Source organism: Lolium perenne, chromosome 7 (genome assembly GCF_019359855.2).
Source record: "Lolium perenne isolate Kyuss_39 chromosome 7, Kyuss_2.0, whole genome shotgun sequence".
NCBI lineage: Eukaryota > Viridiplantae > Streptophyta > Magnoliopsida > Poales > Poaceae > Lolium > Lolium perenne.
In genome coordinates, this window is record NC_067250.2 from 106,673,073 (window position 1) to 106,694,764 (window position 21,692).

General features: G+C 43.7%; 2 protein-coding genes across 2 annotated transcripts; both read left to right on the forward strand.

Annotated features, from left to right (window-relative positions):
- Positions 1 to 273: 273 nt before the first annotated feature.
- On the forward strand, positions 274 to 1,183 carry LOC127312680 (uncharacterized). Its single transcript, XM_051343216.2, has one exon. The coding sequence runs from the start codon at positions 333 to 335 to the stop codon at positions 1,023 to 1,025; it is 693 nt and encodes a 230-aa protein (XP_051199176.1). The 5' UTR covers positions 274 to 332; the 3' UTR covers positions 1,026 to 1,183.
- A 981-nt stretch (positions 1,184 to 2,164) lies between these two features.
- Positions 2,165 to 2,857, forward strand: LOC127312679 (uncharacterized). Its single transcript, XM_051343215.2, has one exon. The coding sequence runs from the start codon at positions 2,165 to 2,167 to the stop codon at positions 2,855 to 2,857; it is 693 nt and encodes a 230-aa protein (XP_051199175.1).
- The last annotated feature ends 18,835 nt before the right edge of the window (positions 2,858 to 21,692 follow it).

Here is a 21,692-nt window from a genome sequence, read left to right on the forward strand (position 1 = left end):
GACAATACCATACTACTAGTTCTTGCTGCCAATTTATGACAATAATATGTTGGCTCATAAAGAGGACAACAGACTGAATAAAAAATATGACCTAAACAAGAGACGACTTTGCAAACGCTATGCATCTGCCAGATCTCCCTCCATGGCAGACAGCATCTGAAAAATTAAATGGTATGATTCTTTGTGTCCAATAATCAAATGCTCCTGCTTGTATGCCTCTTCTGTATAAATAGGCCTCAGAGAAATGGTCGACACATACAACCATAGGCCACTCTTCTCCTCCTCCTCCTCCACTCTTCAACCGCAATACAGATAAAAACGTCAAGTCTGAAATGGCTTTCCACTTAAGATCGATAAGTTTGCCTTCAAGGCCTCGGGCCAGCGAGGCCGAAGTCGAGCAAGAGATGCTGAGCCTAGAGGCAAGCATCTCTTCCTCAACCAATATCACCATGATGTGTGATGGTCTGAGAAGGCTTGGAGACATCTACAATGGTGTTCAAGAGATACTTGGCCTGCCAAGGAACCAAGTCGCAAAGATGTTGGCTGGAGAGATGGAATGCTCTCTTGAGCTGCTGGATCTTTGCAGCACCATGCAAGAGATCTTCGTGGAGATGAAGGCCATCATTCAAGAGTTGCAAGTGGCTCTAAGAAAAGGAGATGGTGCAGCTGCTCAAGCCAAGATCCAGTCTTATTCTCATTTGGCGAAGAAGGCCAAGAAACATTTCCTGAAGACCACGAAGAAGGCTACTTCTGCAGGTTGCAGGATGGTCACACTATTAACCAAGGCTAGAGAGATATCTGTATCTCTGCTGGAGTCCTCAGTCCATCTCTTGTCGAAGGAAATCGATATGCCTAAACAGTCACTTCTCTCCAAAGCATTTCACAAGAAGAAGGCAGTTTTCTGCGAGGAGGAGCAATTGCAGGCGTTAGAGTACAGTATTGGAGATCTTGAGAATGGGACAGGACATCTGTTCAGGAAATTAGTCCAGATCAGGGTTTCTCTCCTGAACATTCTTAGCTCATAGATACTCCACAACACTCTTGGCACACTGTGATTGGCATCCGCCTTTTTGAGGACTAGCTGATCTTGATACAATTTTCCGAAGATGTAATTATGTATATAGTATAAATGTAAAGGAAGTTAAAATAGAGAGAGAAAAAAAGTTTTGATCCACTTGCCCCATTCCACGCTTCAAGATGTGTTATTTCATCTAAGTATATGCTTACTTGCAAGATCCTTGTATCATGGATCTTGTTGGGCATACAGTAAACATGGCAGGTCGAAGTCACAAGGGCTAAGCCCATTATAAGCAGAATAAATCAATTTAATACCAAGATTCCCCACCACCACCTCCTCCACCACATGGATTGGCAGTCTGGGAGTGCAGTTGAATATTTCTAGTTTCAGAATGCATATTTAATTTGTTTAAATAAAATGAATTTATACAATCTACATCCATATCACCCAAGCATGTCACAATTTACAATATTATGAATCCAGATACCCAAATAAAGCCACAACCATGTACCCTAGTACCACACAAAAAATTTCCCTTTCTTAGTTATCAAGATGGGACCACAAATTTTCTCGTTTTCGTATCATCATTGATACACTAATGAAACCCGATTGATTGATGATAGGTGAGAAGCCAGCATGACATGGTCACAGCTAAATGCTGGATTAGCAATCAGTTATATACTACCTCTGTCCCGTATTAATCAACGCGGGCACTTCACTTTCTATGTGCAAACAATGAACTAACTTCGCGTCGATTAAAAAAGAACGGAGGGAGTAATATCAAGAGCATGCAATCATGCCAAGTTCCACCAGCAGACTACCACACTGCTAATTCTTGCTTCCAATTGCAGGAACATAATATTGTGTTGGCTCATCCCGAGGACAGCGGACACGCTAAAATATGTAGTAAACAGGAGATGACTTTGCTGTTGTAATCGCTAGCCTTATGCCAGATCTCCATCCATGGCAGACAGCATCTGGAAAATTAAATGGCACGATTCTTAGTGTCTACCAAACAGATAGTCTTGCTTGTATGATTCTTCGGTATAAATAGGCCTCAGAGGAGAGGTAGACACGTCAAACAGAAGTGCTTTGTCCTCCTCCTCTCTTCAACCACAATACAGAGAAAAAGCTTCGAGATCAGAAATGGCTTTCCACCTAAGATCGATAAGTTTGCCTTCAAGGCCTCATGCCAACGAGGCTGAACTCGAGCAAGAGCTGCTAAGCCTAGGGGCAAGCTTCTCTTCCTCCACCACCATTAGCACGATGTGTGATGGTCTGAGGAGGCTAGGAGACATCTACAGTAGTGTTGAAGAGATTGTTAGCCTGCCAAGCAACCAAGTCGTGAAGATGTTGGCTGGAGAGATGGAATGCTCTCTTGAGCTGCTGGATCTCTGCAGCACCATGCAAGAGATCTTCGTGGAGATGAAAGCCATTATTCAAGAGTTACAAGTGGCTTTACGAAAAGGTGATGATGCAGCTGCTCAAGCCAAGATCCAGTCTTATTCTCGTTTGGTGAAGAAGGCCAAGAAACATTTCAAGAAGACCGCGAAGAAGGCTACTTCTGTGGGTTGCAGGACAGTCATGCTACTGACCAAGGCTAGAGAGATATCTGCATCTCTCATGGAGTCCTCAGTCCATCTCTTGTCGAAGGAAATCGAGATGCCTAAACAATCACTAGTCTCTAAAGCATTTTATAAGAAGAAGGCAGTTGTTTGCGAGGAGGAGCAATTGCAGGCGATAGAGTGCAGTATTGGAGATCTTGAGAATGGGGCAGGACATCTGTTCAGGAAATTAGTCCGGATCAGGGTTTCTGTCCTAAACATTCTTAGCTCATAGATACTCCACACCACTCTTGGCACACTATGATTGGCATCCGCCTTTTTGAGGACTAGCTGATCTTGGTACAATTTTCCCAAGATGTAATTATGTATACAATATAAATGCACAGGAAGTTTTAGAGAGATACCAAAGTTTTGATACATTTTCCCATTGCATGCTTCAAGGTGTGTTATTTGATCTAAGTATATACTTAGTTGCAATATCCTTGGTTTGTGGATCTTGTTGGGCATACACATACACTAACCATGACAGGTTGAAGTCATAAAGGCCAAGCCTATTGTTAGTAAAGAAAATCCATTTAACTACCAAGATTTACTAATCAATATTGGCAAATGATGATTTTGCCAACTAAGTTTGTACATCACGCCTTCTTAAGCTCATAATTTTATACCAGGTCTACAAGGCAAGCTTGCAATTAGGACAACATATTAGCTGGACAGATTTTCTCCACAATCACACAGCCATATGCATCCATGTTATGAAAAATGAGCTCTCCGTTAAGAAAACACAATGAAAGAGATAAAAGATTCAGTTTGTTCGTTGGCCCAGTTGTGGTGGTTGTAAAACAATTTGACAAATTTCTGCAAACCTCGTGTGGTCCTAATGTTAATGTACAAAGCATCCATATCAGTTGAGCACAGTGTATTACAGCGCGGTGTGCAGACCAGATGAATTTTAATGTGAGCAAGGGAATTTCAAATCAACTAATAAGATGCGAAGGACCCATAATTTTGCACTGGCTAACACGATCGCTCATCAGCGCAGGTAGGTCACAAGGCAATTGCAGCACATAGAAAAATAAGAGCTAGCTAGATGCGTACCACGGTCGGACTATGAAGGTCTCTCGAGCTCTTCCGGCGGCCGTGGCGTCCAGACCTACGGGGGGCCCACGCGCCGGCGCGGTTTTTCCGTCTCCGCTTTTCCTTGCCCTCACCGACGGCGGAGGAAGTGGAGAAGCTAGTAGCCCCCTTGGGCTTCCATTTGGCCCGGTAAGCTTGGCCCATAAAGTCATCTGAAACATTCGTTTATTTCTCAACTGGAATTTCCTTTTTCTCAAAAAAAAACCGAAATTTCCTTGTACTTGGTTTTATAATTTTCAATTGCTTTTATATTCTCAAGTTTATCGTACTGAAAGAGGAAGGAGGCGGTGGAGTGGAGGAGGAGGCTGCGGCCACAAAGACCTTTGTGATCCCTTTGTTTCTTAATTAATATAATAAAAAATTGGGAAAATTTGCTACAGGACACCGTTTGCCAAAACACACCGCTAGATTGTGTCTTTGCCAGGTACCATTACAATTATGTGGTACATTTGCCAGAACACACCACCTGGCCGAAAACGGAAAGTTTTGCAAATGCGGCCAGGTGGTGTTGCAAAACTTTCCGTTTTCGGCCAGGTGGTGTGTTCTGGCAAATGTGCCATGAAATTGTAATGATATATGGAAAAGACACAATCGAGTTGTGTGTTTTGACAAACGCCAGAAAATAACGGTGTCCTGTACCAAATTTTCCCAAAAAAATTATACGCCCTATTTTAATTTTGTTCACTTTCTCTTTCTCATGTTTTTCTATGAAACGCAGTAGAGATGCAAATGCGTACATACACTTACTCCTATTTTTATTTTGTTCACTGTTTCTTCCCCACGGGTTGATTTGTTTATCGAAGAACGCGAACAGCAGGAGACGATGCAATAGTATTTTCCGCTCATTTCCCCACGTATATGCCCTAGCCTGAAAAATCATCAATACCATTTGATGATTCAGGTTCTTCCTTCAAACACAATGTTCTCGTGCAAAGAAATACAATATATTTTCCACTCTAGTGAAGAACTTGGGTAATCATTAGACATAAGATTATACTGTATTGATTAAGCTGTTCATATGTCGTAGTGTCAAAGCTTTGAGGGGAAATTTCAGTGTGTAAGATGATTGCTTCTATTTTTACTTTTTTTTGGTGTTTCATGCCAATATCATGCCATGTAAGATGATTTATCAGTTCACCGCGTCATGCCGTGCTGGAATTTGGCCTTGGATCTTATCTCATGTCCTAACACAAATTTTGAAATTCTCTTGGCACATGTGAAAATAGCAAAGAGTGGGACTAAAGTCATTGCTAGTTGAGAGAGAGTTGGAGTGGTATATAAGGTGGACTGTTCTAGTTCTTGTAAGTGAGTGAGAAGAGAGAGCCTTCGCGCACTTCTCCTCCTCCGCCGCTCGCCTCGTCCCGACATGGGTTGCGGGAATCTCGCCGAGCCGAGCTTTATCTTTTTGTTGTTCATAAAATTAATCGTGTGATTAATTACGAGTCATTAACGGGTGTGTTAACTTTGTTTCGGTTTTTCTGGATCGTGGTTGTGCCGACTCGGACGTGAGCTGCGCCTAATATTGTCAGAATCGTGATTTTGAATCCGATCGGAACCTCTATAGTAGGATCGCAAATCGAGCATCTTAACTTTTAGAATCGTAAAATGTTAGATTCTACTTAGCAGAATCATTAAATCGTTCCACTCAATTTGGATCGTAAAGTTGTAGAATCGTATAGTAGAATCATGATTCTGACAACCATGCATGCGCCCCACGACTTTCCTGAACCACACTATATAACCCTAGGCTGTACGAGAAACCATATGCGACCGCCTCTTTCCAATACTTTGCGCCATCGCCTTCGTCTTCCTCATCCCGTCCTTCACCGTGCACCGAGCTCCGGGACAGTAGGCCTCCGGACCCCTGCCTCTCGTAGACCTGTATGGGTGAGGGGCAATCAGGTTTTTGGGGAGCGCATACGCGCGACTACTGGCAACAACACATCGTCCAACGACGAATTCCCGAACGACGACTTCTTCTCAGACATCGACAACCTCTTCGGCAACCTCAACATGGGCGACAACAACCAAGATCATGTTGCTGCCAACATCGTTGTTGCTTCTGCGGCCAACGCTGGACGGTATGCAGTTTTTACCTCCTCGTTTCAGATCTTACTAGAGTTTCTAGTACTGCTGTTTGGAGTAGGTGCAATAGATTTATCTTGTCTAGATGCTATATGTTCATCTACTCTGTTAATCTGCATGGTCAGTTCATTTGTCGTTTTTTCGGATTATTTCATATGGTAATTTGCTTATATATTCAACATGCCGAAACGAAATGCAGACAGGCGCTCGCCACGTGCATCTTGGCGTAGTTTAGACTATGCATGGGCATGACACTATATTTAAACATTATGCTATTTAGTAGGAGCACTAAAAAAATGATTGTATAAGCAAGAGTATATAACCTAACCTAAGAATAACTATTTGTCAAAACAAAAACCTCCATCCCACGATGGGAGGGAACGCTAGCCTCTCCTTACTAGGCCCCCTCCTCGTTGCCTCCAGACGGCGCCGTCGGGCCAAGCCCCGGTTGTGGCAGCGATGGCCCCTCCCCCCCCCCCCTCGCGCTGAGGTGATGGCACAGATTGTTGCGACCGTGCTGGGAGGCGTGCTCACTGAGGGGTGATACGTCTCCGACGTATCGATAATTTCTTATGTTCCATGCCACATTATTGATGATACCTACATGTTTTATGCATACTTTATGTCATTATTATGCGTTTTCTGGAACTAACCTATTGATGAGATGCCGAAGGGCCAGTTGCTGTTTTCTGCTGTTTTTGGTTTCAGAAATCATAGTAAGGAAATATTCTCGGAATTGGACGAAATCAACGCCCAGCATCTTAGAATCACACGAAGCTTCCAGAACACCCGAGAGCCGCCAAAGGAGAGCCACAGGCCCACCAGATGATAGGGTGGCGCGGCCCAGGCCTTGGCCGCGCCCCCCTAGCGTGTTATCGCCTCGTCGACCTTCTGACGCCGCCTCTTCGCCTATATAAAGGTCCCTGACCTAAATCTTCGAGACGAAAAAGCCACGGTACGAGAAACCTTCCAGAGCCGCCGCCATCGCGAAGCCAAGATCTGGGGGATAGAACTCTCTGTTCCGGCACGCCGCCGGGACGGGGAAGTGCCCCCGGAAGGCTCCTCCATCGACACCACCGCCATCTTCATCACCGCTGCTGTCTCCCATGAGGAGGGAGTAGTTCTCCATCGAGGCTAAGGGGCTGTACCGGTAGCTATGTGGTTAATCTCTCTCCTATGTACTTCAATACAATAATCTCATGAGCTGCCTTACATGATTGAGATTCATATGATGATGCTTGTAATCTAGATGTCATTATGCTAGTCAAGTGGATTTTACTTATGTGATCTCCGGAGACTCCTTGTCCCACGTGTGTAAAGGTGACAGTGTGTGCACCGTATGGGTCTCTTAGGCTATATTTCACAGAATACTTATTCACTGTTATGAATAGCATAGTGAAGTGCTTATTTATATCGCTTTATGATTGCAATGTGTTTTGTATCACAATTTATCTGTGTGCTACTCTAGTGATGTTATTAAAGTAGTCTATTCCTCCTGCACGGTGTAATGGTGACAGTGTGTGCATCGTGTAGTACTTGGCGTAGGCTATGATTGTGATCTCTTGTAGATTATGAAGTTAACTATTGCTATGATAGTATTGATGTGATCTATGCCTCCTTTCGTAGCGTGAAGGTGACAGTGTGCATGCTATGTTAGTACTTGGTTTGGTTATGTTGATCTGTTGTGCACTCTAAGGTTATTTAAATATGAACATCGAATATTGTGGAGCTTGTTAACTCCGGCATTGAGGGTTCGTGTAATCCTACACAGTTAGTGGTGTTCATCATCCAACAAGAGAGTGTAGAGTATAGCATTTATTTATTATGTTATGTGATCAATGTTGAGAGTGTCCACTAGTGAAAGTATGATCCCTAGGCCTTGTTTCCAATACTGCTATCGCTGCTTGTTTACTGTTCTACTGCATCTGTACTGTCTGCAATATTACCACCATCAACCACACGCCAGTCCTGGACAGCAAAGCACTTTTCTGGTGCCATTGCTACTGCTCATATTTATTCATACCACCTGTATTTCACTATCTCTTCGCCGAACTAGTGCACCTATTAGGTGTGTTGGGGACACAAGAGACTTCTTGCTTTGTGGTTGCAGGGTTGCATGAGAGGGATATCTTTGACCTCTTCCTCCCTGAGTTCGATAAACCTTGGGTGATCCACTTAAGGGAAACTTGCTGCTGTTCTACAAACCTCTGCTCTTGGAGGCCCAACACTGTCTACAAGAATAGAAGCACCCGTAGACATCAAGCACTTTTCTGGCGCCGTTGCCGGGGAGGAAAGGTAAAAGGTACTCACACTCCGGATCTCGGCTACTAAGCTATTTTCTCCGTTGTAAGTACTCAAAGCTATTTCCTTTAGATCCTGCAATTGCATCTTTTTGTTTCTTGTTTACACTAGTTAGGCATAATGGAAAACAACAAAAATATGAGAGATCTTTATGAACTTTATCTTGAATTAGGACATGATGTGTTTGAAGAGAGAATTAAAAAACCCATGGAACTTTATATGCATGCTAATGGGAATGTTATTAATATGAATGCTTTGAACACTATTGTTGCTAATGCTATGGAAAATTCTAAGCTTGGGGAAGCTGGTTTTGATGAGCATGATATTTTTAGTCCCCCAAGCATTGAGGAGGAAATTTACTTTGATGATACTTTACCTCCTATTTATGATGATTATAATGATAGTAGCCTTTTGGTACCGCCTGTTATGGAGGATAAATTTGATTATGATTACAATATGCCTCCTATATTTGATAATGAGAATAATAATGATAGCTACTTTGTTGAATTTGCTCCCGCTATTACTAATAAAATTGATTATGCTTATGTGGAGAGTAATAATTTTATGCATGAGACACATGATAAGAATGCTTTATGTGATAGTTATATTGTTGAGTTTGCTCATGATGCTACTGGACATTATTATGAGAGAGGAAAATATGGTTGTAGAAATTTTCATGTTACTAAAACACCTCTCTATGTGCTGAAATTTTTGAAGCTACACTTGTTCTATCTTCCTATGCTTGTCACTTTACTCTTCATGAACTTGTTTATTTACAAGATTCCTTTTCATAGGAAGCATGTTAGACTTAAATGTGTTTTGAATTTGCCTCTTGATGCTCTCTTTTGCTTCAACTCTTATTTCTTGCGAGTGCATCACTAAAACTGCTGAGCCCATCTTAATGGCTATAAAGAAAGAACTTCTTGGGAGATAACCCATGTGTTTATTTTACTACAGTAATTTTGTTTTATATTTGTGTCTTGGAAGTTGTTACTACTGTAGCAACCTCTCCTTATCTTACTTTGTTGTATTGTTGTGCCAAGTAAAGTCTTTGATAGCAAGGTTCATACTAGATTTGGATTACTGCGCAGAAACAGATTTCTCGCTGTCACGAATCTGGGCCTAATTCTCTGTAGGTAACTCAGAAAATTATGCCAATTTACGTGAGTGATCCTCAGATATGTACGCAACTTTCATTCAATTTTAGCATTTTCATTTGAGCAAGTCTGGTGCCTCTTTAAAATTCGTCTTTACGGACTGTTCTGCTTTGACAGATTCTGCCTTTTATTTCGCATTGACTCTTTTGCTATGTTGGATGGATTTCTTTGTTCCATTGACTTCCAGTAGCTTTGAGCAATGTCCAGAAGTGTTAAGAATGATTGTGTCACCTCTGAACATGTGAGTTTTTGATTATGCACTAACCCTCTAATGAGTTTGTTTCGAGTTTGGTGTGAAGGAAGTTTTCAAGGGTCAAGAGAGGAGGATGATATACTACGATCAAGAAGAGTGAAAAGTCTAAGCTTGGGGATGCCCCGGTGGTTCATCCCTACACATTTCAAGAAGACTCAAGCATCTAAGCTTGGGGATGCCCAAGGCATCCCCTTCTTCATCGACAAATTATCAGGTTCCTCCCTTGAAACTATATTTTTATTCGGTCACATTTTATGTGCTTTACTTGGAGCATCTGTTTGTTTTTGTTTTTGTTTGAATAAATGCTTGTGTGGGAGAGAGACACGCTCTGCTGGTTCATATGAACACATGTGTTCTTAGCTTTTAATGTTCATGGCGAAGGTTGAAACTGCTTCGTTAATTGTTATATGGTTGGAATCGGAAAATGATACATGTAGTAATTGGTAAAATGTCTTGGATAATGGGATACTTGGCAATTGTTGTGCTCATGTCTAAGCTCTTGCATCATATACTTTGCACCTATTAATGAAGAAATACATAGAGCTTGCTAAAATTTGGTTTGCATAATTGGTCTCTCTAAAGTCTAGATAATTTCTAGTAAGGTGTTTGAACAACAAGGAAGACAATGTATAGTCTTATAATGCTTGCAATATGTTCTTATGTGAGTTTTGCTGTACCAGTTCATACTTGTGTTTGCTTCAAACAACCTTGCTAGCCCTAGCCTTGTATTGAGAGGGATTACTTCTCATGCATCCAAATCCTTGAGCCAAAAACTATGCCACTTGTGTCCACCATACCTACCTACTACATGGTATTTCTCCGCCATTCCAAAGTAAATTGCTCGAGTGCTATCTTTAAACACTTAAAAATTTATCACCTCTGATTTGTGTCAATGTTTTATAGCTCATGAGGAAGTATGTGGTGTTTATCTTTCAATCTTGTTGGGCAACTTTCACCAATGGACTAGTGGCTTCATCCGCTTATCCAATAATTTTGCAAAAAGAGCTGGCAATGGGATTCCTAGTCCCAAATTAATTAACCTAAATAGACACTCCTCCATGGTATGTGATTGTTGGCAGGCACCCGAAGGATTCGGTTAGCCATGGCTTGAGAAAGCAAAGGTGGGGAGGAGTGTCATCATAATAAAACTAAAATAAAAAGGCACTCCTTCATGGTATGAGATTGTTGGCAGGCACCCGAGGATTCGGTTAGCCATGGTTTGTGAAAGAAAGGTTGGAAGGAGTGCCACCCAAAAATAAAAATAATTCATGGGAGCCGCTCTTTGAAGGTTTGTCTGGCAAGGGGGTTAGAGTGCCCACTACCATTCGTTGACAACAACAAACACCTCTCAAAACTTTTCTTTTATGCTCTCTTTATGTTTTCAAAACCAAAGCTCTAGCACAAATATAGCAATCAATGCTTCCCTCTGCGAAGGCCATTTTTCTACTTTTATGTTGAGTCAGCTTACCCATTCTTCTCTATCTTAGAAGCAAACACTTGTGTTAACTGTGCATTGATTTTTACATACTTGCTTATTGCACTTGTTATATTGCTTTGCATTGACAACTATCCATGAGATATACATGTTACAAGTTGAAAGCAACCGCTGAAACTTAATCTTCCTTTGTGTTGTTTCAATACCTTTACTTTGAATCTATTGCTTTATGAGTTAACTCTTATGCAAGACTTATTGATGTTGTCTTGAAAGTACTATTCATGAAAAGTCTTTGCTATATGATTCATTTGTTTACTCATGTCATTACCATTGTTTTGATCGCTGCATTCATTACGTATGCTTACAATAGTATGATCAAGATTATGATGGCATGTCACTCCAGAAATTATCTTTGTTAGCGTTTACCTGCTCGGGACGAGCAGAAACTAAGCTTGGGGTGCTGATACGTCTCCGACGTATCAATAATTTCTTATGTTCCATGCCACATTATTGATGATACCTACATGTTTTATGCATACTTTATGTCATTATTATGCGTTTTCCGGAAGTATTGACGAGATGGATATCAACAAGGACTTGACATACCGCGAAGTGCCGATTTGCATCCTGGAGGAAGCTTACCGAACCACCCGCACCCGAAGCATCAAGTTTCTGAAGATACAATGGAGCAATCATACCGAGGATGAAGCCACATGGGAACGCGAAGACTTCATGAAGAAGGAGTACCCAGATCTCTTTAGTACCTAACTTTCTTTTCGATCTCGGGACGAGATCTTTTGTAAGGGGGAAGGATTTGTAACATCCCAAATTTCAATAAAAAGAAAGTTAGAGAATTCCAGAGAGCAAAATTTCAAACCAACAAAAACTTTTTAAATTGCATATAGTGCCATGCATAGGACTTGTGCATTTGATTGATATGCCATGATGATTGTTATTAGGTGTATAAGCTAAACCCTAAAACCCTAAGGTGATCATGAGAAGATCACAAACCAACTAAATCACAAAGAGGAAGAAAATCAAATAAATGCAAAACCCTAAAAACCCTCACATATGCTCCATGGCATTTTTATAAATTTTGACCCTAGACCAATTTGGTCTTCACCATTAGTTGAATAATGTTACTAAACACTTATTACAACTTTTGGAATCAAAGAATCACAATTCAAATGATTTTCAAATGCCAAAATTGCTCACATATGATAATGGTCAAAACTGACAATTATAGTCTGATCACTACTTTGAGCCATTGCAATTCAATTTTCTCGAACCAAACCTTGCTAACTCTTTGCACCACATCCAAGTCAACATCAAGGTGAACACTTTTAGTAAAGATCACCATGCCAAATTCTTTCTTGATCATTAGCTATGCTCAATCAAAGTTGCAACTTTTTAACATATGCAACAATCTCCCACTTATCAATTTTTGCAAAACTTTGAATTCAACAATTCCACCACCACCTCTCATCATCTCTGGTCATTTAGAACTCAACCAAACCGACACATTTCAAATTGGGCAACCATTTGAATTAAACCAAATTTGGACAAAAGTAAAAAATGGCATCTATGGAACTATTTGACACTATTTGAAATAGTGATCTACCTAGCTCTAATCTACTCCAAACCTACTCTAAATGGTTCCCCTGTCCCCTCTCTCACTTAATACCACATAGTAACCTAGGGAGGCAAACCCTAGCATGCATGACATGGCCATGCCGGCCATGTCGAGCCACCCCTCTCCCCCTCACTCTCCACCTCTGGCCCTGGTGTCCAACCGCTCCACCTCACCCTTCTACCTCGCCTAGCAATGGCCTTGTCGCCGTAGACGCCGTGAGCTCGCCGGAGACAGCGCGCCCAGAACGCGCCAGCATGCCGCTCGCGTCGCGACCATGCGCGCCATGGACGCACACTGGACACGCGCCGACCCACGCCCTCTCGCTCGCCCTGGACCCCCTGTGAACGAGTTGAGTGCCTGCTTGCCACCGCGACACCGCCAGACACGCTCGGAACCAAGACCCGTGACCACCGGCGCCGGAGACGACGACCTGCTTCCGTGAACGCCGCAGCAGACATGGAAGCGAGGCGACCAAACCAGACGTCGCCCGACCACGCTGTCGCCGCCAAACGCATCGCCAGGAACCGCAGAACAGCGCCACGCCCTCGCCTAGCTCGCTAGCTCGCCGGAGACGCCGCGAGCATGTCGACCACCTCACTGCCCCGCAGCACCCTCTCGCGCCTATAAATAGAGACCTCCCTGGACCGAACCAAGCACACCATCACGATCACCACTCACCACCGCTTCGCCCAGCACCATTAGCTACCTCAATCGTCGCCGGAGCAAGGCCAATCGGAAGCTCACCGCCGCGGAAGCTCTGCAGCAATCGCCGGCGATCCCGACCACCTCAGGCGACGCCACTGCTACCAGGAGACTCGCCGTCGTCCACAACTTCGTCGAGCATAATGCCAACCCTAGCTGGAGCTCCGGTTAGCCCTCCGACCCCCTACCTGAGCCGCCGGCGAACTCCCTCTCTCGCCGGCGAGACGATGAACCTGAGCCGTTAGATCCTGATCTAATCCTACGCTCCACGTTGAAACATACCGTTTCGGGTTTTATAACTCGCTGACGAGTGGAGCCCCCTTGTCAGGCAGCCCACGCGGGCACAGACGCGTGGTGGTCTGGCCTTGGGCCGTTTTATTCGAATCTGGCCCAGTTAGTTTTCCCGCCGGCCTTTTTAATTCAAACTGCATTTAAACATATCCAAATAATTTCAATACTGCCCAAACTTTGAAATTAAATAGTTTCAAATTGGCTTAACCAAATTCAATGAATTTTATATGGTTGGAAAGCTATGGAAATTATCTACACAATGCCACTGGTCCCATGACCAGATTAGTTGTAGAATTAATTTGATAAAAAGAAGAAGGCAGGGACTTTTCCCTATTCAAACAATTATTAAAAATCAACCAAAATATATATTAAGTTAATTCCAACTCTAATAGCTCACATTTGACTTACACTAATTGTTTATGCAATAAAATGGTGTGGTCACTTTGCATGATCATGCCCTAGTTTAATTAATGGATAATATGGCTAGTTTAACTAGTTGATATTGTCCAAAACTATTAAGTAATTCATCTGAAGTCTTATACTTCATTTAAACTTTGTCTCAAATGAATTCATGTGATGTTTGGACCCCTGGTCCAAACTATCTTATATGCATTACTTAGAGATTTAAATCATATGTAGTATTATTAAATGATATGAGGTGATCTACCTCATTTAAATCATTTTCTCAAATGATAATGATGAATGTTGACTTAGGTCAATATAAGTTCATATATGATTGTTTGAGAAATTAAATCTTAATAAGATTTCAATGAGAGGAAATTATTTCTCAAGACCCCTATGGAAACTATCATTTACATATTAAATGAAAAGGAGTAAACTCTCCTCAAGCAACACAACCCATGCACCCTAATTAGATTATTTGTGTGCATAGAATAGTTTGTGTGTTTATATGTGATACATGGAATAGCCATTGAATTAGTAAGTAATTATACTCGTATTCAAATTTAGACGCTAGCACCGGAGAGTACACCGAAGAAGAAGGTTGCTACCAGGAGGAAGAGGAGGAGAATTTTGAGAACTACCAAGGAAAGCTAATATTCTTGCAAAGTGCAAAGCCCATTGGGGCAAGGCACCATGAATCTTACCTTTTCTTACATAAGTCTATCCCAAGTTTGTACCTTACAAGTTTTCTACTTGTTTTCTCAAGAGTTTGCTTTTATAGTTAACTTTGGTCAAAATAAATAAGTTTACTAGAGTAGTAAAGTGAGTCTCCATCAAGCAAAGCAAGATAGCACCCCTCATGATTTAGAGCTAGTGCTAATGAATAAAACTTGACTACTCTAGATGGGAACAATGTGAATTGAAATGAATTTGAAACCTTGGAATGATGAAGCATTCCATTGAATGATTTTTGAAGGTGAATATGACCAAGAGAAGATGGTGATTTTTGATAAACATGATGTTGGTTTGAATGCGATACCTTTCCAATTAGTAAGTACCCCCACAATACCTGATTATGGGTAGGGCTTAACTGGAAGTTTATGCATCTTAGTATGGGTTCCCTCTGAACACACGTCATTGGGGTTACGCTTGAGGCTGCCTCCGTTGTTGAGAAATGATGTGAAATTGAGGTGAATTGTACGGCCAAAGCCCTGTGCAGTTCCCAGGTTGACAGTTGGTCTTCACTGGGAGGCCAAGCTCATGGGGAGAGGTGCTCATACTAGGATTTGTAAGTGAAAGGTTATGGTTGATGATCCGCGTACTGTGTTACGATGATTCGGGGTAATCCCGACGGATGAAATCAAATGTTGTGGCACAAGTGTGCAACCTCTGCAGAGTGTAAATCTATTCGAATAGCCGCGTCCACGGTTACGGACGGTTGGAAAGGCCATATAGTTTCCGATGTCATATCTTTGAAAATGATGTTGAAAGAAGATGGTGAAATGACTTGTGGTGAATTGAATTGAAATCACCACTTGAATGGTGGGAATGACACTAATGTTCCCACTTGAGTTAGTTAGCATTTGAATAAGCTTTTCTCAAATACTTATGAACTAAAACTGGCGTTATGCAAATAAACTAGAGCTTAGCAAACCTTACTAGAATGTCTAGCACTTACATTAGTATTAGTTTGCGAGTACTTAAAGTACTCACGGCTTTGTCCCTGGCTATTCAAATGGCCAGACTATGAAGATGAACAAGGAGATGACCAGCAGGACGCCTACGACAACTAGGAGTCTTCCGACGTCAAGCGTTGGCCTATGGACTAGAGAGTCCTTGTATCTTACGCTTCCGCTATGAACTTGTGTTTGTTCGTTGATCAATAGATCAACTATTCGTGTAATATGGATCATGTGATTCCAATTTGTAAGACTTATGGTTTGTAATGAATGATGACTGTGATACTTAACTATTATGCCTCGCAACAGCAATATTCCTGGGATTGCGATGTATGACATAATAGGCATCCGGACTTAAATATCCGGGTGTTGACAAGTTGGTATCAGAGCCATTGTTTGACCTTAGAAGACCTTAGTTAGAATGGGCGTTCTGAAAAACTTAACTTTGAAATCAAATGAAAGAAAATATTTGTGAAAACTTACTTACACTCTGGTCTTTGAGACTTTGCCAAAATTTGATGAATCATGTTCTATCTTATTTGAATCAACTTAAAATTTTGCCACACTTTACACTCTCTAACTTACTCATCCAATTCTCTTTCAGATGGAGCCGAATGAACCCATCAACACCAAGTTTTACCAGCTTGGGAACGGAGGGAGCTTGATCTTCGAGCACGACCTCAACGCCGTCTCTGACTTCCTTGGGCGCCCACACCCCGAGTTCCACGGGGTTCAGCTGGACGACATGCCCGGAAGAGAGTTGCAGTGGGTGATAACTGCCGACTTGAGGGGCAAGATGGAGCCTCCCACCTCGGAGAGGATCCTCTTCTCCTTCCGCGAGAGCAACTGGCTCGACGGACTCGCACGTGGCCTTCAGGAGGCACTTGCGCACCTCTATGGACAGAACGTGGTGCGCATCCTCGCATCACGCTACGCGCATCTCGTGAGGCGTGATGCCATGGGAGTGCCCATGGAGCTGCAGCCGCACCCGGAGTTGAGGCACCATGCTGAGCACCTGGACTTCATGCTCTACCAGACTCAGAAGGACCTCGACACTGATGTCTACGGGTGCTTCTATTCTTGTAGACAGTGTTGGGCCTCCAAGAGCAGAGGTTTGTAGAACAGCAGCAAGTTTCCCTTAAGTGGATCACCCAAGGTTTATCGAACTCAGGGAGGAAGAGGTCAAAGATATCCCTCTCATGCAACCCTGCAACCACAAAGCAAGAAGTCTATTGTGTCCCCAACACACCTAATAGGTGCACTAGTTCGGCGAAGAGATAGTGAAATACAGGTGGTATGAATAAATATAAGCAGTAGCAACGGCACCAGAAAAGTGCTTTGCCCAGGACTGGCGTGTGGTTGATGGTGGTAATATTGCGGACAGTAGAGTTGCAGTAAAACAGTAAACAAGCAGCGATAGCAGTATTTAGGAACAAGGCCTAGGGATCATACTTTCACTAGTGGACACTCTCAACATTGATCACATAAATAAATAGATAGATGCTAGACTCTACACTCTTTTGTTGGATGATGAACACCACTAACTGTGTAGGATTACACGAACCCTCAATGCCGGAGTTAACAAGCTCCACAATATTCAATGTTCATGTTTAAATAACGTTAGAGTGCATGACAGATCAACATAACGAAACCAAGTACTAACATAGCATGCACACTGTCACCTTCACGCTACGAAAGGAGGCATAGATCACATCAATACTATCATAGCAATAGTTAACTTCATAATCTACAAGAGATCACAATCATAGCCTACGCCAAGTACTAACACGATGCACACACTGTCACCATTACACCGTGCAGGAGGAATAAACTACTTTAATAACATCACTAGAGTAGCACACAGATAAATTGTGATACAAAACACATTGCAATCATAAAGAGATATAAATAAGCACTTCACTATGCCATTCATAACAGTGAATAAGTATTCTGTGAAATATAGCCTAAGAGACCCACACGGTGCACACACTGTCACCTTTACACACGTGGGACAAGGAGTCTCCGGAGATCACATAAGTAAAATCCACTTGACTAGCATAATGACATCTAGATTGCAAGCATCATCATATGAATCTCAATCATGTAAGGCAGCTCATGAGATTATTGTATTGAAGTACATAGGAGAGAGATTAACCACATAGCTACCGGTACAGCCCCGAGCCTCGATGGAGAACTACTCCCCCCTCATGGGAGACAACAGCGTTGATGGAGATGGCGGTGGTGTCGATGGAGGAGCCTTCCGGGGGCACTTCCCCGTCCCGGCGACGTGCCGGAATAGAGATTCCTGTCCCCCAGATCTTGGCTTCGCGATGGCGGTGGCTCTGGAAGGTTTCTCGTACCGTGGCTTTTTTCGTCTCGAGGTTTTAGGTCGAGGACCTTTATATAGGCGAAGAGGCGGAGTCGGAGGGTCGAAGAGGCGGTGAGGGGGTAAGGCGGCACGGCCAGGGCCTGGGCCGCGCCGGCCACCCTCCTGGGGCCCCTGTGGCCCACCTCTGGTCCTTCCCGGGTGTTCTGGAAGCTTCGTGTATTTCTAAGGTGCTGGGCGTTGATTTCGTCCGATTCCGAGAATATTTCCTTACTAGGATTTCTGAAACCAAAAATAGCAGAAAACAGCAACTGGCCTTTCGGCATCTCGTCAGTAGGTTAGTTCCGGAAAACGCATAAATATGACATAAAGTGTGCATAAAACATGTAGATATCATCAATAATGTGGCATGGAACATAAGAAATTATCGATACGTCGGAGACGTATCAGACACCACTCGCGCTTACGCGAACCAGACCCATGCTCACATCATCGAGCAGGGTGAGGCGATCAAGCTACTCAACAACGACCGCAAGAGCCTTCGCCAGCAGCGTGCCAAGAAGGACGCTACGATTGTGCGCCTTCGCGCCAAGATAGCATCACTTGAGGCCACTGTCAAGGCCCAGGAGGATCAGATTCGTGAGCTGGAGGATGACGACGGAGGCATCGACCTTCAGGGAGGAGGAGCCTTCCTGAGTGACGACGACGACTTCGAGGAGGACGAGTTCACCGAGGAGGAGGACTACGAGTTCCTGGAGGCAGGACCTGACGACTACGTCTCAATCGATGTCGAGGATGAGGAGTAGTTTCACTAGTTTCACTTATGCAGGTGTGAGTTGTATCCCGTCCTTTGTATCGTAGCATGAGAATGGTTCTAAAAACCATTGGAGTAGGTGTGTGTTAGTTTGTACTATGTGTTGAATGAATGAATGAATGTTATGTTTGTCATGAAAAGATTTCAAGTTTTCAAATGTTTTCAAACTTAACCAAAATGAACCATAGAAATGTTCCCTCTCATCTCATGATCTTCTATATCTTCAGATGGCCCCTCCCAATCGCACCAACGACGCGATGTTGCAACTGCTGCAAACCATGCTTGCCGACAGGGAAACAGAAAGAGCCGAACGCCAAGCCAACCTCATTGCCTTGCAGAACATTGCCAACCAAGGCCATGGAAATCATGATCACCCTGGATCCAAGCTCAAGAACTTCCAGAACACCAATCCTCCGGTGTTTAGCAAGACCGAGGAACCCCTCGACGCAGACGACTGGCTCCAGACTATGGAGAACAACCTGAAAGTAGCTGGAGTGGAAGCCAACGAGAAGGTCTTGTTTGCAACCCACTATCTCGCTAGACCAGCCCGCGCTTGGTGGACAAGCACCCGTGCCATGAACGTAGGTCAGTTCATGACTTGGGAGGATTTCAAGCTAAAGTTCAGCAAGTACCATGTACCCCCGGGTCTTATAAAAAAGATGAGGGATGAGTTCCGTGAACTGAAACAAGGTCGCATGATGGTGGTTGAATACCGCGACAAGCTTCTTACACTGTCGAGGTACGCCCCTGATGAGACCGACACCGTTGAGAAGAGGAAGGAGAGATTCCTGAACGGACTGCATGATGAGATGCAGACTGTCCTCGTCAACATCCCCTTCGCCGACCTTGAAGCCCTTGTCGACTCCGCCATCCAGATGGAGGGAAAGTTGAACCAAGCCAATGAGAACCGCAAGCGCCGCATGGCGAATCAAAGTGGATCAAGCCACCCCCAGAAGTATCGCCCTAGCTCAAGCGGAGGATTCACTCCGAGAACCAACAAGCCACCGATGCAGAACTCGCGCCCCGGTTATCAGAACCGGAGTGGAGGAAACTCCAAGCCAGGAGGCTACAACAACAACTACTACAACAACAACAACTACAATCGCGCTCCGCCCCGAGCCCCCAACAACAACAACAACAACAACAACACCAACACCGCTCCCAGAACCGGAAGCAACGCCGTCCCCATTGCGAACAAGCAGGACAAGATCACCATCACTTGCTATGAGTGTGGTGTAGTGGGGCACTACTCCAACGAGTGTCCCAAGCGTCTCGCCAAGCTCGCCGGCAACACCGCTGCACCTGCTCAGCAGCAACGCCGTGTCTCCACCGGCAAGAAGTTCGCCCCCAACAACCCCAATAACCGCAACGGCCGCCTCTACCACATGAACGCCGAAGAAGCCCAGGAAGCACCAGATGTTGTCTCGGGTCTGTTTTCGGGCAACCACACCCCGCCCCCAGTGTTGTTTGATTCCGGAGCATCTCATTCTTTTGTCACCGAAGACTTTGCATCAACAAGTAAAATTCAACCCCTCAGTTTGAAGCATGTTATGATAGTTCAAATTCCCGGATCAACCACCAAAGCCAGAAAATTTTGCAAAAATGTACCAATCAAAATCCATGATGTAGATTTCTATGCCAATCTAATCATTCTGGGAACCAAAGGTTTGGAAGTCGTACTAGGAATGGACTGGATGTCCAAGCACAATGGATTGATAGACTGTGCCAAGAAAGCCATAACCATGACTAGCAGCACCGGTATCGTAGTAGAGCACGTCTCTGAAAAACTACCCAGAAAATTCACCTGCAACCAAAGTGTATCCAAGCCAACTCTGGATCAAATCAGGGTCGTTTGTCGCTACCCTGATGTGTTTCCGGATGATCTACCCGGTATGCCCCCGGATCGGGATACCGAGTTTATCATCGAGTTAATCCCCGGAACTGGACCCATAGCCCAGAGAGCTTACAGCATGAACGCAACCGAGCTTGTGGAGCTGAAGAAACAGATAGATGATATGTTGGCCAAAGGTCTGATTAGACCGAGTGCATCCCCCTGGAGATCCCCCGTCTTGTTTTTGGACAAGAAGGATGGTGCAAATCGTTTATGTACGGACTATCGTAAGCTTAACGATGTCACCATCAAAAACAAATACCCTCTACCCAAGATAGAAGACTTGTTTGATCAACTAACCGGAGCCAAAGTTTTCTCCAAGATCGACCTTAGAACTGGATACCATCAACTGAAGATCCGAGCCACCGACATTCCAAAAACTGCCTTTACCACTAGATGTGGGTTGTATGAGTACAACGTCATGTCGTTTGGACTGACCAATGCCCCCGCTTATTTCATGAATCTCATGAATAAGATCTTCATGAACTTTTTGGACAAGTTTGTTGTTGTCTTCATCGACGACATTCTCGTCTACTCCAAGTCCGAAGAGGAACATGAACAAGTTGTATGCCAAGTTCAGCAAGTGTGAGTTTTGGTTGGAAGAAGTTGGATTCCTGGGACACATCTTGTCTGCAGGAGAAATTGCCGTAGATCCCGCCAAGATCAAGACCGTTATGGAATGGCAAGTCCCAACCACCCAAACCAAGGTCCACGCTTTTCTTGGATTAGCCGGATATTACCGCAGATTTGTAGAAGGTTTTTCGAGCATCGCTTGACCAATGACCCAACTGCTGAAGAAGGACAGGAAGTTTGAGTGGACCGACAAATGTGAAGAGAGCTTTCAACAGCTCAAGAGAAGATTGACAACCGCCCCCATCCTGATCATGCCCGATATCGCAAAGCCCTTTGACGTGTATTGCGACGCCTCCAAGACTGGTCTTGGATGTGTGCTTATGCAAGAAGGCAAGGTTGTATCCTACCTTTCAAGACAGCTAAAGCAACA

What these genes read in the sequence shown, in the direction of transcription:
- LOC127312680 (XM_051343216.2), top strand. Translation starts at nt 333, where the DNA reads ATGGCTTTCCACTTAAGATCGATAAGTTTGCCTTCAAGGCCTCGGGCC.
- LOC127312679 (XM_051343215.2), top strand. Translation starts at nt 2,165, where the DNA reads ATGGCTTTCCACCTAAGATCGATAAGTTTGCCTTCAAGGCCTCATGCC.